This window comes from Dipodomys spectabilis, unplaced genomic scaffold (genome assembly GCF_019054845.1).
Source record: "Dipodomys spectabilis isolate Male_0828 unplaced genomic scaffold, ASM1905484v1 ptg000145l, whole genome shotgun sequence".
Taxonomy (NCBI): domain Eukaryota; kingdom Metazoa; phylum Chordata; class Mammalia; order Rodentia; family Heteromyidae; genus Dipodomys; species Dipodomys spectabilis.
In genome coordinates, this window is record NW_024870822.1 from 21,912,095 (window position 1) to 21,930,035 (window position 17,941).

At 43.7% G+C, this 17,941-nt stretch overlaps 2 protein-coding genes across 3 annotated transcripts in view; one reads left to right on the forward strand and one right to left on the reverse strand.

The window, feature by feature from the left end:
• The window catches only part of Dkk3 (dickkopf WNT signaling pathway inhibitor 3), a 32,397-nt gene extending 25,401 nt beyond the window's left edge, over positions 1-6,996 (forward strand). The window contains exons 4-7 of the mRNA XM_042691428.1: positions 2,392-2,484; positions 3,564-3,708; positions 4,496-4,652; positions 5,950-6,996. Of these exons, the coding sequence (XP_042547362.1) occupies positions 2,392-2,484; positions 3,564-3,708; positions 4,496-4,652; positions 5,950-6,157 (603 nt within the window). The 3' untranslated portion in view covers positions 6,158-6,996. The remainder of the gene's footprint in view (positions 1-2,391; positions 2,485-3,563; positions 3,709-4,495; positions 4,653-5,949) is intronic.
• Positions 6,997-13,866: 6,870 nt separating this feature from the next.
• Positions 13,867-17,941, reverse strand: part of Usp47 (ubiquitin specific peptidase 47) — a 96,317-nt gene continuing 92,242 nt past the window's right edge. For both annotated transcript variants that reach the window (XM_042691718.1, XM_042691719.1), the window contains 3 exons: positions 16,069-16,116; positions 15,849-15,979; positions 13,867-14,798 (listed from right to left, as the gene is read on the reverse strand). In XM_042691718.1, the coding sequence (XP_042547652.1) occupies positions 14,624-14,798; positions 15,849-15,979; positions 16,069-16,116 (354 nt within the window). In that variant the 3' untranslated portion in view covers positions 13,867-14,623. The remainder of the gene's footprint in view (positions 14,799-15,848; positions 15,980-16,068; positions 16,117-17,941) is intronic.

Below are 17,941 nucleotides of genomic sequence, written 5' to 3' on the forward strand. Positions count from 1 at the left end.
TGGGAGTATCAGGGTCTCTAGTCTGATCATGCTCTTTCAAAAGCAATGGGCTGGAATTGTGGCTTAGTGGTGGAGTAAGCACCTAGCATGCATGAGGCCTGGGTTTCAAACGTGATGCTAGAGACTGCTGAGAAGGTTGGCTGTATATCCTCTGCTAGGGCCTGCTAAGGACCGCTGCCTGTCCTCTGCAGATGAGCTGTTAGGCTGTCTTATAACAAAAACACTGAGTATTCTGAATGGAATGTCAGATGGAATTAACCTCCCAGAGCTCTTGGAAGTATCAAAAACATGTTAGCTTTCCTGTATTTCCTGTATTATATTTTTAAAGGGCCTTTGAAAAGCTTCTATGCCCCATATTTTTTCCATTCTTTGAAAAAAAAAAGAGGCAAATGGTGTCACTGCTGCTTTGCAGGCACGGAGTGGAGGAATTAACAGACACTTCACAATGGAGAGTTGGGAAGGATCGTTATGCAAAGGATCCTAGCACGTGTGTGTGCATATATATATATATATATATGTATGTATGTATGTATGTATATAGATATATAGAGATATATAGAGAGATATATATATACTTATGTATGCGTGGGCTGCTTTAGCGAGGGCCCTGCAGAAGCTGCTAGGCCAGGATGAGCAGGATTATGGGGAGAGGCTCTGGAGAGTAATTTAGGTCATATGTACAATGTCAGCAAAGGGATCACCTTTGACATTCTGTTTTTGTTTTTTTTTTTTTAAGAAATCACAGTGAAAGGGGGGAGGCTGGGAAGGGAGGTGAAGGGTAAACAAAGGAGGAGGCTGCAATGCTTGGTAAGAAATGTATGCATTATCCTGCCCATGTAATTGTAACCCCTCTGTACAGTATGTTCTCAAATAAAATAAAATTAAATTAAAAAAAAAAATCAGAGGTCAAGAGTATGATAAGCTCAACAACACAAATTATGTGATTCTACACATTAAATACTTAAACTTGGGGTTTACTAAATAAAGTTCTGCTGGCAAAAAAAAAAAAAAAGAAATCACAGTGAAGAGTAAAATTGTTTTGTTACTCTGAGAGTCAGTCTGAAGTTCCTGCTGGACCTAGAGCCTGGTGTGTGGTGGTGATTTCTACCAAGCAACCATGAGTGCCTTGGGGTCAAAGCCAGGCTAACACTCATCTTCTCAGATCCTGCAGGGTTGACTAGGGGGCAGCCAGACCTGGATCCAGGGTGCCTGATGCTTCCTAGTGAGAGTGCCCATTTCCCTTAGCTACCTGGCTAGGGCCTCTCTGCTGGTCCCTTGCCCACACAAACTCAAGCCCTAGAGACGCTGTCTGTAGCCACTGGCACAGCAGGGGTGGGACAACCCTGAGCATTGTAGTCTAGGCCTGCTTACCCATGCTTTTCGAGGTTGGGCTCCACCCATTTTCAGGATGGAGGATGTCCTGAGACAGAGTAGAAGGTCACACTGTCCATGAAGACCCTTTTCTAGAAGGCGTGCTGGGGCCTGGCAACACCAGGCCTTTGGGGGGCCTTTGCCATCTCTGGCTATCACATCAGGAGCCCTGACTGAGCCCCTCTACTTGAGTCCATGGGTAGGAATTGTCCCTCTACCCTGATCTAACCTTATTCTCTCAGGGGACCCTAGGCCTTGCCAGGCTTCCATTCCCAGGTGGCAACAGAGGGAAGGCTGGTCCTAGCTGGTTAAAGATGTCAAGTTCAGCACAGTGCTCACTCCCCAGACACAGCTGATTCATGATTGAGCCTAACCTGCTGTTAGGCTCAGGTCTGATGGACCTCCCTCCCCTGCCAAATGGAACCAACAATGTAAGAAAGGGACCTGTCTGGGAGGGCTAGACCCCAGCCACCTAACATTCCCTTAGAAGCTGGTAGCTACCTTAACCTCTCGGCAGGAGCACTAGCCCCAGGGCACTATCAAAGGGCATTCTACAGCCTGTGGCCTCCAGGATGGTGGCCAGTGGGGCAGCATCTGTCTTCCCGGGCAGCAGAGCCCCCTGGGCCTGTTCTCTGGCCCTTCCCGTGCAGTCATGCAGAGCCTGGAATGCATTAATGCCTTTTATTAAACCCATCTGCTCCCTATAAGAGTATCTCAGGTCCCTATGCTCCCCCCACCCTGAGTGTGGGGGGAGACTTCACACAGGCCATGATCATGTGGTTTGGGCAGGCATGGGACCATCGAGGCTCCATCTAAGGGAGTTTGAGAAAACAGTACTGCCCTCTCTGAGTGAGGCAAATGTTGTGAATGCCAGCCAGGCTGGGCTCAAGGAAGACTGAGATCTGCAGGCCTTTACTGAACTTCCTGGGTCTGTGCCTCATCCAAGACTGGGATAAAACCAGGCGTGGCCCTTCCAGCTCTGCAGTTCACCGACAAAGCTGCCCTTCCTCTCCTCCCCAGGAGTGCATCATTGACGAGGACTGTGGGTCTACCAGATACTGCCAGTTCTCCAGCTTCCAGTATACCTGCCAGCCATGCCGGGACCAGCAGACGGTGAGAATGCCAGTGGTGTCTCCAGAGCAGCACCACCAAGGGAATCGGAAAGAAGGCCAGAGGTCTCAGGGGTTCATAGCCAGGCTCCTGGAAAAGCCCTTCCATTATAGGCATGCCCCTAAAGAAACCAACTCCTGAGTGACTAAGGAGCCATCTCAGCCTAGGATGCCAGGCAGCCACCTGCAGACATGCTGCCACTGCCACTGAATCACAATCTCTGGTCACAGTGTCTGCCTCGTGGGTGGCCCAGAGATGAAGCCCAACACCAGGTCCTTGTCCTGGGACACCTGTCCTAGTAGACACAAATATGCAGTAGACAAATCTGCAGCCCCCAGGCAGGAACAAGAGCTGCCTGTCTCTTCCCTTCTCCAGGATCTGCAGCCCACCCTCCAGATCTTTCTCCCAATCTGCTTTGTAATTGGGCAGAGGGAGGAGTCAGGAGAAGGGAGCATTCCCTCAGTGGAGGTTTTACTGAGGAACTGAGCCAAGGCAAAGGAACCCTTTCTTCTACCCAGAAGGCCTTTGGGATCAGATTTTCTTGTCATTTTTCCTTATAATGGTAATACAATAACGAAAATAAAGAGGTTCCTATTATCCTGCTTGGATCTATCTGGGGTGTCTTAGCTAATATACCTTTCAGCCCACTTCCAAACCACTGGGTGGAGCCACAGGGACTCCATATTGATCTGTAACTGCCATTTCATTTCCTGTGTGGTTCCTGGTCCTTACTACTGTGTGCCCATCCTAGGCTATCTTGGTCTGATCTCAACAACTTAATTAAATCATGCTGTTGCCTACATCTGGGCCCTGAGCTGCCCTTCCTCCCTGAGCTGGGCCTAAGGGTGAATCCCAAAGATATCCAGGCATCTTTCACAGAATCTTGAGTGTTTTGACACTTCCTATTCCAATAGCCATGCTCCTATGTTGGCCCTTTAGTTCCCACTAATGCCCTGCCATCTTGGACCACAGCATGGGAGGGGGAGCAGATGAGCTCAGCTGCATGCACATCTCCAGGCTGAGCTGGCTGAGTGCCTGGGTCCACGAGCGGCACCCCCTTGTTTCTTCCCACCTCTCCCCAGCTCTGTACCCGGGACAGTGAGTGCTGTGGAGACCAGCTGTGTGTGTGGGGTCATTGCACCAGAAAGGCCATCAAAGGTGGCAATGGGACCATCTGCGACAACCAGAGGGACTGCCAGCCTGGGCTGTGCTGTGCTTTCCAGAAAGGTAGGTGGGACCCTGCATGGGTACAGGGAAGCCTGCCCCAAGCTCCAGTAGACTTGCCTGCTGGACCACAGCCTGTCACCTCCCCCTTGGCTCCTAAAATGCATAGGGCCCAGACCCACAACTCTGCCAGACTGTCTTTTTACTGTTTTTCCCTGTTGATACCTAAGCAACTTCCATTCTTTAAGGATGCATACACTCAGGGCAGAAGGAATGCCCCAGATGAAGGGTTCATGGATCCACTTGCTAGCCAGGACTGACTGTAGCCTAAGCCCAGGCCCTTCTTCCTGTGATTCACCCAGCTTCTTAGGCAAGGTGTGCACAGGCCTCTCTGCTCCCACCAGGGTGTCCAGAAGCTCTCTTTAGTTCCCTTCCCAGTTCCATCAGGTGCTGCCTCAGTGCATTTCTTGAAGGGTGACCTTTGGGCCTTTATTCCCTCTGGGACCTGCAGTAGCTACTATGTCTCCCACAGGCAAGATCATCTGCCCCCATCTTTTCCTGTACCCCACCCCAGTTCCATTCCAATTTTTCCTATTATGTTGACCTCCGACCTTTGCTCAGCTTGAGTGTCTTTTTTTCCACTCCTAATTTCTCCGGTTGAACTGGCCCTCAAAAGCCAGCTCACTTGTTGGTAGAATAGCTCCCTAGCTGCTCCAGTCCTCACAGGCCATTCCGTCCTGTGTACATAATACCCTTTCAGTCCTCTCTTTCCTCTTCCTTAATCATAATCTTACCTTGGCTTGCTAAGGAGGTCGGAGGAGGCTGTACCCATTTCCCTGATTGCTTCCAGGCCTGCTGTTCCCTGTGTGCACACCCCTGCCCATGGAGGGCGAGCTCTGCCATGATCCTGCCAGCCGGCTGCTTGACCTCATCACTTGGGAGCTGGAGCCTGATGGAGCTTTGGACCGATGCCCATGTGCTAGTGGCCTTCTCTGCCAGCCACACAGGTAAGGCCTCTCCCGCTAGGTGCAGAGAGCACATGAAGTGCCATGCAGCACTTCTGAAGAGCCTGAGGAAGATGTGGTTGCAGTTTAGGGGGGTATAAATGGAACTGTCCTTGGGATAACAGGTTGGGGTTCTGAGGTGCAGATCTGGGACTGTGGATGGTGACAATTTTCCCAAGAAGATGACCCAAGGAGAGAGTGTGGGAGAAAAGAACAAAGACTGGTGGAGGAGCCAGGCCCATCATTGTGATGGACGCCTGTCCAGCTGGAGGACAGGGTGCTGGCTGAGAGGCAGGAGGGAAAGGAATGGACCATCAAAGTGTCAGAGGCTGCCAGAACTGGCTCAGACACCGCCAGTATCTCTGTACCTGTTTCTGTCCTCCTAGAAGCCTGTACTTAATCTGCTTTGTGTATGTGCACACTAGTATTTGTGTGTGTGTCTGTGTGCATGCATGCCAGCACTGGGCCTTGAACTCTGTGCTTGAACTCTGCCCTTCAGTTTTTTCATTCAAGATTGTGTTTGTCAGGTACAAGTGTCTCACATCTGTAATCCTAACTACTTAGGAGGCTGAGATCTGTGCATTGTAGTTTGAAGCAAGCCTGGGCAGGAAAGTCTGTGAGACTTATCTCTAGTAAATTACTCAAAAAAGCAGAAGTGGTGCTGTGGTTCAAGTGGTAGAGCACTCAACCTTGAGTAAAAGCAGCTCAGGGACAGTGCTTAGGCCCAGAGTTCAAGCCCCACCTCAGGAAAGGTGGGGGAAGAAAGAGAGAAAGAGAAAGAGAGAGTACGAGAGAGAGAGAGAACGAGAGAGAGAGAATGAGAACTACAGCTCCATTTCTGGATCTTTTTGGTTGTGCCAGCAGTATTCAATCTTCTGTCCTAGCAGAATCCAGGGTGTCTGGGCAGATGGAATTCCCTCTTGTAGACTTCCAGGGACCCCAAAAGTGCAGCTGATGTGGGGGTTTAGAGTGTGTCTTATTGTCAGGCTTCCTGTCAGGAGTCCAGATGGGCAGGCAGCTGAAAGGACGCCATATGGCTCTAAAGCCTCAAGCCCCAGAGTCTTGGGGCTCTCGCTGTGCTACCAAGCCAGTAGAGGCAGTTCCAGCAAGCCAAGGCTACAGTTGGTGTGGGTTGCTCTGCTGGAGGACAATGTTCCAATTCATCTTTAGTAAGACATTTGCAGGAGGAGAGCCTTGTTGAGCCATATGAGGAGGTGCTGTGCAGGTGATGCTGGAGGCTGGTACAGAGCCTGGAGACCTCCTTTTCCCCCTGGCCAAGACACAGCCTTTCTCTCCCCAGCCACAGCCTGGTGTACGTGTGCAAGCCAGCTTTCGTTGGCAGTCAACCTGAGGAAGGCCTGCTGCCCAAGGACGTCCCCATGGAGTATGAAGATGGCGACATCATGGAGGCAGTGCGCCAGGACCTAGAGGACCTGGAGAGGAGCCTGGCCCAGGAGATAATGCCCAGGGATCCCCCCACTGAGCTTCTGGTTGGAAAGGAGATTTAGCTCCAGACCCATGCAGTGGGTAGATGTGCAATAGAAGTGGCTAATTTATTTCTTCAGGTGTGTCCCCTAGCTGTGGGCTGGCCAGGCTTTCTCTGTGTTCCCTCCCCAGTAAATTTTCACTTTGGCTTGACAAAATGAGATGTCATGTGTTTGTCTTGTAGACCCCACCTGTAATCCATGCACTCTCTGCTCTCTGCAGCACAAGAGGAGGGTGGGGCCCAGTAGCCCCATACTGTTGGCCACTTTGCCTCTATAGTGGACAGATGATATATTTTGTTCTATGTCAAACTGAGAATTGTCTAAAGGAGAAGAGGAAGAATAAGATGGAGGCTCCCCTTGATACGATTGCAGGGTGGGGGTGGGGTGTGTGGAAAAGGGTACCTGCTTTGCAAACATTATCCTGGCAGAAACAGCCCCTGACTTTTTCTGCAGTTCTCCTGGTGGGCAGAAGCAACTGCCTGGGGTCAGCTGTGCTGCTCATCCCAACTTCCCACTATCCACTCCACTTCCTACCCATCCATCCCTCAGTCATTCCCTCAGCTCCTACACCCGTCATTTCCTGCCCTCACTCTCTGGGGAAGGAACTCTTCTGTTTCTCAAGGACCTTGAAGACTCAGTTTCCTGTACAAGTTGCACAGCTAGTTTTATTGGGTGATCAGATGAATCACGGAGGTGTGACAACAAACCATGTGTTCTCCCATGTACCCCAAACTAGCCTCAGGGCCACCACCAACACCCTCAAAAGGAAGGAAAATGAGTGTTCCGTTTGAGGCATATCTGGAATCAAGGTCAGACGACTTCTTATGTCCCCTCTGAGATTAAATTTCTATGAGAAACGACGACATGGAGTGGTTATTCTCATGGAGACCAGTGGCATGGACAGTGTGCCTGTATTAGCAACTTTGAAGGCGCACTATTGGAACATGGGTTAACTTGCAGAAAACGTACTTAGGTAATGGTAGAGCCAGGATTGTAAATGAAATCTGCAAAATCATTCACAGCACCTTTAGAGCAGTATGAGCCACATGGAGAAAGTGAAATATGGCTGCAATAACCAACACTGAACACACTGAACTGGATGTCCTCCCTCAAAGGATATTTTTTTAGGTGCCAGAAATTGTTTCCATCCAGAGTTATTAAATTTTCAAGTTGCACACACTGTATAAGCATGCTTTCTTTGAGTTTTAAATTAGGTATAAACACATATGCTGCATTTAAAAATCAGGCATAAATCACTTCAACTACTCTTCCGTAGTTCTTGGGCTTTTTTCCTTTTGACTCTGAATAAAATATAAAACTCTTTCAGCCAGTAAAATAAAATAGAAATGACCTGTATTGAAAAAAAAAAGATTTCTTCCATAAAATCAAGATTTCCAGACATCTGAGCACACATACACACCCTTTTTTTTTTTTTCAGCATTGAAATAGTTCAGAAATCTTAACTATTTTCTGGATGGAAAAAGTTAATCTTAGGAGAGTAAATACTTCACTCCTGAAAGAACAAATCGGATATTTGAGTCTTTTTCTTGGATTCAAATGTAGTCCTGAGCCCATGTTATTCAGCTTTCTGTCACTGTAACAAAAACACCAGAGATCATTAACTTACAAAGAGAAAAGGTTTGCTTTGACTCACAGTGTGTGAGGTTTCAGCCCATGATCTTGTTGCTTGGAAACTGTGGAGGTCAGCACATCATGGTGGAGGCCAAGCTGTTCACCTCATGGCTGGGAAGTGAAATTGGGAGACTGGAGTCCCACCTTCCTTTTTTAAGAGTGCACTATCTCTTCCTCCCCCCAGCCAAAGATGAAGGTTATACTCCCTGCCAATAGTACCCTTGTGGGAACCAAGCCTTTAACACATTGGCTCTAAAGGATACTTTCTCTCACACTTTATAGCAGGGCAATGATATAGTAAGATTTTTAGATACTGTAATAATGAGGCTACCATCTGTATATTTAGGTCAGCAGACTGGTAGGCATCAGATTTGGGCAGTCTACCCAAATTAGTTCATTTCATCTTCACTGAACTCTGTTACTGTGTTTCTCATTTAATGGATGAAGAAATGGGGGTGTAAGAAGATGGGAGGTCAGTCAGAAACAATACCTAGTAGTATGTCCAGTATACAAATATGGTCACATACAGAGCAGTTCTCTATTCAGCCTCAACAAAGCACCAGGAACACTCTTCATCTTTATAGATCAGTAAGTATGTGCTAAGTGCCTGCTCAGCACCTGAGCTTTGACATGTGCTTGGGGTGTCACATTGGCAGAGTGTCCCTGCCCTGAAGGCATCACAGTCTAAGGAGGGAGGAGACATAGCTAAATTAAGCAACAGTACAGACACAGCCCAATATTAGAGTATTGCAGAATCCCAGATGCAGAGCTTGGCTTGGAGAGATGGTGTGGGAACTGGCTTTCAAAGATGGTATAAAGTTTCTCAGGAAACCAGAGGGAGCAGGAAAGGCATTCTGGGCCATGGGCAGAGGAAGGGAAGGAGGGAAGCAAAGAGGAGTGCTGTATAGGAGAAACATCAAGTCATTGGCCTTGGCTTGAAGGTGAGGAAAGCTTGAATAACTATTTGGAGAGGAAGCTGAACATTACTCATCCAACAACAAAATGTTGAGTACCCACCATATGCCAGGCTCTGTATTAGTGCCAAAGGAGCAGTGGTAAAGGAGATAAAAACAGCTCACTCTCCTGATTATCCTGCTCTCCTTTATCATAGTCACCAAAACAGAAGGAAGCGCTTTGCATAACACTTAGCTGAAATCCACATCTAGAGTAGATGGACAGTCAATTCTATATGCAGTGGGGGAAAACGTGACTAGATGTGGCTCTTTGACTCTCACTTCTTGTTCTCCAGATCCAGTTCCTGTCAAGGAAGCCATGGCAAATACTGAGTTAGGCTGCTTAGCAAGGGGGTCAAGGGAGGTGAGGCGATGTAAGGAAATAGCTGTCAGAAAGCTTCTATTCAGAAGATTTTCCCTTCTGGCCAACAAAAGGAAAGTCGCAAAGAAGAGAGCCTTATGTCCTTGTCCCTATGTGAGAACAGATGCTCAGGGTGTGACATTAGGTTCTGCAGCAGCCATCTGGGGGTCCTTCCTGGACACTCTAGAGGAGCATCTACTTCTTTGCCTCTTAGCTTCTAAGGTGGCGTATAGCCCCCTCTTCAAAGCCAGCAATAGCAGGTTTGTCCTCAAGTACTGTCTCTCTGGTTCTCTGTAGTGGAAGGTTCCTTACTTTTAAAACTGAGCTCTCCTCAATCTTTTCTTTTTTGGGGGAGGGGGGGTCTGGTTGTGGGGCCTGAACTCTGGGCCTGGGCGCTGTCCCTCAGCTCTTCAGCTCAAGGCTAGTGCTCTACCACTTGAGCCACAGAGCCACTTCCGGCTTTTTTTCTTTTTGCTTATGTGGTTCTGAGGAATCGAACCCAGGGCCTCATGCATACAAGGCAAGCGCTCTACCGAGCTACCTTCCCAGCCCTCTCCTCAATCTTATCAGAATAATTTTCCCAGAATCAGCAAAATCTTTCATGCCAATATCCTTAACCTTAACCTCATCAGCAGTCTCTGTACCACATAAGACAGACATTCACAAGATGCAGGATTTAAGCCATGGTCATCTGTGGGAAACCATTACTCTGCTTACCCTAGAGAGGTGAAGCTGAGCCCTGAAAATTGGGGGCTAGGGAAGAACCAATCCTGGTCACCAGTGTCTCTGGAAACTTCTAAAGCTAGCTACTGATATTATTATAGACAAAATTCCATGACCCTGTCATTTTGCAAAGCATTCCTCACGAACTATTTGCATGATACCGAACAGGCAGGAGAACTTAGCACCACTGGCTGAGCTTTTCACAGACAGCTAGAAAAAAGGGAGGCAGCGTAGGAGTGAAGAGAAGCAAGGTGTGAGAGGGAGGGCACAATGAGAAAAGGGGCAAGTGTCCCTATTTTCTGTAAACGCTAAATCTTCCAGAAATGCAGATAATTTGCTGAGATTACCCTCAATAGCTGGAGTTCCAAGTATGGTTGCACAGGACTAATGGAAGGCATTGCCATGGAGACAGCAGCACTAGAGTTACTCTGTGTAAATAAGCCTGGAAAAAGGGGCAGGAGATGCCCCGTGTGAAGGTGCAGTGTTTCTGTTGCAGAGAGGTTGGCAAAAGACGTAGTCAAATTTCACAAGAATCTCAGTGTTGGAGTTGAGTCTCTTGCAGACAGGATCTGTGGAACAACGGCTTTCAAGTTTGTAAGATTCAAGCAGTGTGGCCTCACCTCTACCAACAGGCAACAGTTCAGGAAGAGATGTCATTCCATCTTTCCTACCACTTTCTGCCATCACAAGTGTTGCAGGAAGAGCAGTCTGACCACACATTCTCCTCCCAGGGGGGATAGCACAGTGGCAAGCTGGGGGGCAGGGGAGAAGAGGAGGCAGTCATGGAACTTTGAAGAGGCTGAATTTAACATCTGATCTCAATTTAAGATCAGATCACGTTAGTAACTCAAAGTGATTAAAATTAGAGGATGTCACTGAAAGCTTGATGAGAACCCATTTCCCAGGGGAAACCTCCATAATACAATGAGCAACAAGAAAAACCATTACTGCTTATTCATTTCCACAAGTTAGAAATTTTTATTGGGGGAAGGGGTAGGATTAACCTAGGGTCTCACTTAGCTCAGGCTGGCCATCTTCCTGCCTTGGTCTTCTAGGTGCTGGGATTACACAGAAGTGGGACTTGGCCTACCTGGTTCATTAGTTTGGACTCTAAGCAGGCTTCTTCAGTCTCATATTGGAGGCTGGAAACTGTGTACTGTCTATGAGGGGAGGCAGCAATAGGGCAGAGAACACAGGAGGGCTTTATTCACTCATAATTGGGGGTGGGACTAGGGCAAGCAAGGCTCAAGGAGTAGAGCACTCAGGCTGAGTTCACATTCCCAGTACTATAAAAAAGCAAAACAACTACTAATAAAATAATTTGGGGCTGAAAAATTCTTGGTCCTAACCCACAAAGACTGATCTCTCTGGGGTGGTTAGTAGCTGAGAAGTGAAAAGTACTGACAAGGGGAATGGGACACAGCATTGCCTGAGATCTTTAGTGGTCCCAGGCTGGCCCCGACTTACAGCTGGATATTTCTCTAAAAAATGTTCACACATACTTCAATGCATTCTTATTTATCCAGTTGTCTTGTTTCTGAAAGCCAAGTTGTAAAAAATTAACACTGGATCTAACCAAATGTCATGGTCTCCCTCTTCCTCATCACATGGAAAGAGCCTCTTGATTTCTCACACGAAACCAAGGTGACCATGAGCTTCTCTGGACTGCGAAAGGTCCAATATAACTCCCTTCAATCCTCCTAGAAAAAAACATACTTACAAATTTCTATCAGGCTCCAGAATCATGGAATTCTTAGTTTTTGACTGTTGGCGACTGGAATACTGGTTTTCCAAAAATTACACAGAATTGTTTGGACGGAATAGTTTTATTTAGCAAACCCAAAACTTGCTAATTCAGAGTTTCCTATTCAGTGACTGTACTAAAGATCATAATTTGCAAGTATCAAGTGCAAAGTTGGTCAGGGCCTGATGCTGAAGAACAGGACAGTTCCAGAGGGACGTCAATATCCAATCAAAAAGGAAATACTTGCCAATGACAAGAACAAAAGATTTTTATTGTGATTCATACATTCCCAGATCACTTCTGGGTTTAGTGACAGCACTGCAGTGTGGTGATGCTGTGCACTTGATGACTGGCGCTCTTTCAGCCACCGTGTATAAAGTATCACAAACCACTCCAAACAGTGCGTATGCCACTAGTGGCTCTTCACTGTTTTGTAGGTGGAATACCATCTTCTCAGAATTGTATTTTCCATAATATTTTCCATTACAAGAGATCAACAAACAGGCTTCCTTCGTGCACTGTTTTTGTCTTACAGGATTACTGTCCTTGGTATACTTTCTTGATTTGAGAAGCAGACCTTCAACTAGCAGGTTTCTGCAGACCAGCTAGGTCTTGGAACAAGGCTTGGTCTTGGAACCATAACTCAGCTCTTTGGCCAGAAGGCACCTCTCACCCTACATTTCTGAAGCAGAAATGTCGGGTCACAACTCATTTGGCCTCCCTGTCTTAGGGAACAGGGGACCATAGGCTCCACCCTCACTGGCTCAGGCACTTGACACAGAGCTGCCTCTAGAGTTTGCTTACCTGACTCTAAGGCCCAGGGGACAGAGATACATGGTACCCTACCTCTGGTAACCAATCCCTCCTACCTCTACAAACTCATTCTGAAAATCTCGCCATATTCTTTACTGAGATTATTAAAGTGCAACATTGTGTTTTCACTCACTATATCAGGCACTGAAATGCAAAAAGCTTTTATTTTTTTCTTTTCTATAGTGAAATATATTTTCTTTATTCTTGGTATTTGCAATATGCTTATTTTAGAAGTAGCAGTTAAACACAAAATGAGCAACAACAAAACCAGAGCAGAAGGCACAGACGGAGGAGGAGCAGAAAATTTTGCCATTTACTCTTAAGGCGAACCAAAGCAAAGCAAACCAAACCCCAAAGCCCATTTTGCATACAAGTCTGCCTCCTCTGCTTGCCAGAAGTAAATCCTAGAAACAAACCCTAGTTATTAGTCCCTACATCCCCAGAAAACAGGCCTGGGCCACCACCAATTTGCCTCATATCAAATCCAGAAACCCACAAGACATTTCCTCACAAATGTTTCTGATTTTTCCTTTCAGAACACCACCAATTAAATGAAGACTCTGCTGAAAGCTGTACAGTTTACACAGAAAAATTAGCCAGAAAAATACCTTACAAAGGATTTTTTCCTTGTTGATTCTAAGAGATTTTTAAGATATAGAATTCTCAATGACTATATTCAAACCATATAGCCAACTTTAATGCTATTTCCTATTACATCCTCCATCAAAGAAAAGAGATCAGAATCTGATTCTGAAGTACTGACAGGATCCCCCTCAAAGTTAGATATTAATACTTTTCATCCCTCTTACGAGAACTTTACTGTTTATATACCTTATCATAGAAACATTTATTCAATACATTTACAAAATATTATATTTAAAGTAACAAATCTGTTCTTAACCCAGATTCTTCATTCACAAAAATTTAATGACTAATGTAACACAACAGAATGAACAACTGTTTTATTGGCATGTTCATTGTTGTAAACAGCATCTGCATGAAAAAGTTTTACCAAAACCTTTTTATTGATGTTTATAAATTAGAATCTCAAAATTTATGTAGAGTTGTGTGTATTGTATAGTTTCATTTAGCAAAGCAAGAGCTTGCTGATTCTGACAACAGACTGCAATGAAATCAATCATGTTGACTGCGTTGGCCTGCACCGCAATTTAGTAGCAAGTTCGTTCCATATGATGGAAGAACATGTCCAGCAAGGTTAAACCACATGGAACTACAAAATGACTCTAAAAATTAATACAGGGTTTACAAGCACTAGGAGCTTCAAACTTGAAATCTTCAAAAGTAAATGTACAAAGGGGGGAAAATGAAGCTGCTAGACAGAAAAACCTCATTAACAAGGGCAAATACAATCCCCTATGGGACCCAGCACTGAGAAACCCCACTGAGTGCAACATTTACATCGACTGCTCAACTTCTCCATGTAGACATGGACAGAACAAATGATATGCAAAGAGAATGACCATGGGAAATAGCTGAACTGTAATTATGGCAACTCAACAGGATAATTTTATTTACATGCTAAACGAATGAGTTAAATATATTCTCTGCACCCAGAACTTAAGTACAATCAATGGTAATTACAAAATTGCAGCAATCTGAGCTGCCACCTGCTGGGAGCCCTCTAAGGGAAATGTTTTGAAATATTTTCCAGAATCATGTTCTTAACACTTTGTAAAAATGAAACAAAATAAGATCATAACTTCACAATTCTTTCTGGGTTATGGCTGGTTCTAAGAATTTCTTTCTTCAACTCCTTTTAGCTTCTTTCCAAGAGTCAAGACATGTTGCATTTACTTCTGAATTGTCAATGAGGTAATGTGTGTATCAGTGAAATAAACAGAAGATTCATTCACTCATGGCCTTTGCACAGCTTTTATTATTAAGCTATGAGCATCCTGTTTGAAGCTAGTTTCACTAGCAGCTATGTGCACATTTGTCCGCATTGAGAGAAGTTTGCTCATTCCCCTTCCCCTTTTATAGTAGCAGGTTCTGCTTGGATTTTATTATTTTGCACATCCCTTTTTCATTTTACAGTACATTTGACTATAGTGCACAACATGATTCCAAGTCAAACAGTGCCCATTGGGCACTGAGCTTCTGATTGGTGAAGGACTGTCCAATCAGTGCTGGTATCACACTGGGTTATCCCAACCATGTCCGGCCAAATGGCACTACACAGTAGTAGTGAACCATCTAATTAAAACCACAAATTCCCCCATGAAAATGCTATACTAACAGAGTCAGTCTTGAGTCAGGTCTTTATTTGGCGCTCCATCCAGATATATTTTTAGTGCTTTCTCTTTTCGAGGTGAGTATGTCACACGATGTCCAGTCTTCTGGAGTCGACTGCTTTCTTTTTTCATCAGTTCATTTCGTTGCTCATCTGTCAACTCCATTACTTCTTCTGTTTTATCTCTTTATTTAAAATATAAACATGAATTGTGTATTAGACCAGTTAGCCATCTGCCTCTATTAATTCAAGCTTGAATACGCTGATGTTTCTCAGGAGGATAATGAAATCTGATTTGTCACTGGGGAAGTTATATAACCTCAGCTACCAGAATATCCTAGATTTCTAACATGTTTGTCATGCCAGCACATTGCTCCCTTCTCAAAAAGGCACAGAATAATTTCCTCAATTTTTTTTTTGGGGGGGTGAGTGGGAGGTCCAGTCGTGGGGCCTGAACTCTGGGCCTGGGCGCTGTCCCTCAGCTCTTCACCTCAGGGCTAGCGCTCTACCACTTGAGCCACAGCGCCACTACTGGCTTTTTTTTTTTTCTGCTTAGGTGGTGCTGAAGAATTGAACCCAGGGCCTCATGCATGCAAGGCAAGTGCTCTACTACTGAGCCACCTTCCCAGCTCCTCCTCATCATTATTAAAAGTAACAATATCTAATGTCATTGAACATACACTTATGGCATATGCTAGGCAATAGCTCTAGTTTTCCTATTATCTTACAAGAAAGAGATCACTGTCATCATTTTACAGATAAAGAGCTGTGTAAATAATGAAAGGTAGGTTTCAACCTACACCTGCCAGGGTCTAAGAATTAGTCATTTTTCCTCTGTATCTGTGTTATCCAATATGGTAGCCTTTAGTCATACATGGCTATGGAGCAACTGAAGTATGTCTGGTCCTGATAAAGATGTTTAAGTAGTATAATATATAACATTTCTAAGTCTTAGAATAAGAAAAACAATGTAAAATATCCCATGAATGATTTAAAAATTTTTGGTAGCCTGTAATAACATTTTTGATAAATTAAAATCATTTTATTAAATTTACATTTTTTTTTACTATTTTTAATGTGATTACTAGAAGATTTCGAATAATAATACATGACTTTTATTGTACTATATTGGTTAGTGACAAATGATACCAAAACCATAGTTTAGAAATGGAAACAAGATATTTATGCACACCAAAAATGCTTTATCACATGAAACAACAAATATTCAATGTTACCTGTAAAATATGACTGCACCATCATCACAGATATAAAGAGGCCAGACATTCAGGGTAGAAACTTTAGGATTCCAGTCCAAATCCTGGTGAATATCAAGGACAGAAATATCACAAGGAAAAGTTCCTCTACCCTAAAGAAAAATGAAAGAATGTATAAATCACACTATTTGCCATGTTTAGTGTGTCTCAATCTGCAGATGCAAATACTCTTGGGCTTTACCTTGGCAAATTCTAGATCTTCCAGAGGGATTCCACTGATTTCAGTCAGCTGTAAAAGATAAAATCTATGTAAGTTCATTAAAATAAATTTGCTTATTTTCCTTTTATACCTCCAACAGAAATAATTTAGTTTTAGAAAAATAACATGTTTGATATGGAAGCTTATAAGGGCTCTAGTTTGTGTTCAAGTGGCAGAGTGTCTCCCTAAAAGTATTAGTCCATAGTTCAACTCCAGTGCCACATACAAACAATGTAGAAAGTAGAATTTTCTTTTGCTGACTCCACAAATATGTCTCAGAAACATCAAATTAGTATATTTTATCTAGATTTTTTCCTACATATACACAAATACATTCACACAATTCTGACATAAAACTATATTTATGCAATATTCCCATGCAATAATATTATATAGAGAATTTGATACAAAGTAACTTTCACAGATCAAAGTCCTAGACATGAAATTGTACTTCTGGAATACTGACAGTACCAAATGAAAGCTTGAAAAAGTTACATCAATTTCAACAATCCAAGCATGCCATATCACCTGTTTTCTCAACACTGGTAATTTCAGCTATCTTTTCAGTTTCTAAATCTACCCTAAGTGAAAATGGGGAAAATGAGGTTTTAATATATGTGTGCATGTATTTCCATACATATTTTTGCAAATATTACACATGCTATGCATATACACACATATGTATATGAGATACAAAGTATACATATTTACATATATATGTAAATTAATGAGATATAAATTGCTTGCTTGTGGGAACCCTAGAACCCTGTGGGTCTGTGACTGGCAACAGATTTCACTGGTATCTGAATGATACTAGTAGAAAAACTCTAGTATGTGTGGATATTTGATCTTCAGTCATCTGAGTCAAAAGACAGGTCCCAATTTATTTATTTATCCTGCCATCCTGGATCTGTTACTGAAACTGCCTACCACTTTACTTCTGTATTTCCCATTTTCCACCCTCTTGGGTAACTTGCTATCTAACCTTTATCTCCTTATACCATCCTTAAGGCAGCCCTAGGCCAATATGAACTTGTAAAAGTTGAGGCTGAGTGAGACTCCTTTGGCTTAACTGAATCTGTTGGTTAACTCATTCCTCATCCTAGGTGGTACTGCATTGTTACTTATTTAACATTAAAATTATCAAATATGAGCTATCACTGCATGGGTATTTCTTTTAACTGTTGCTCCGGAGGCTGGCACTTATTGATCTATTCATGTTCTTAGCCTTTTTTTAAATTTAATTTTATTGTCAAGGTGTGTACAGAGGGGTTACAGTTACATATATAAGGTAATGAGTACATTTCCTGTGTGCCTTGTTTGCCTATTTTTAAATTAGACTATTCATCCTCTCTTAAGAAAGTAGCTTCATATAAATTATGGAAATCATGTTTCATATAATTTTTTCTCTGTTTTAAGACTTTTAGCTTTGCTTATAGTTTGTTTTGTAGGTTTTATTTTATCATTATTGTTTGGCCAGTCTATTATTTTGCTTTATTTTTTATATAAATTTAATATATTTAGAATTCATTTTTGTGTCCGGTGTTAAGCACAAAGATAAAATTTTCAAAATGCTTACTGAGTTAGTACCACTGATGGAATAAATCACCTTTTCTGCAAAGATTTTTAGTTTCCACTACAAAATACAGAACAAACCTTCATCTGGATTTTCAGTCCACTTCATTTGGTTTGTTTAGACATTTACTTACTTCTAACTAATCCTAACTACTTAGGATAAAGTTGATTCAAGTGCAGAAAGTTAAGGTCTACTTCTAGATGACTAGGAGCCAAAGTAATTTTCAAAGCATCAACCAGAGTATGATATAAAGCATAACAAAGACCAAAAGAACCTGCT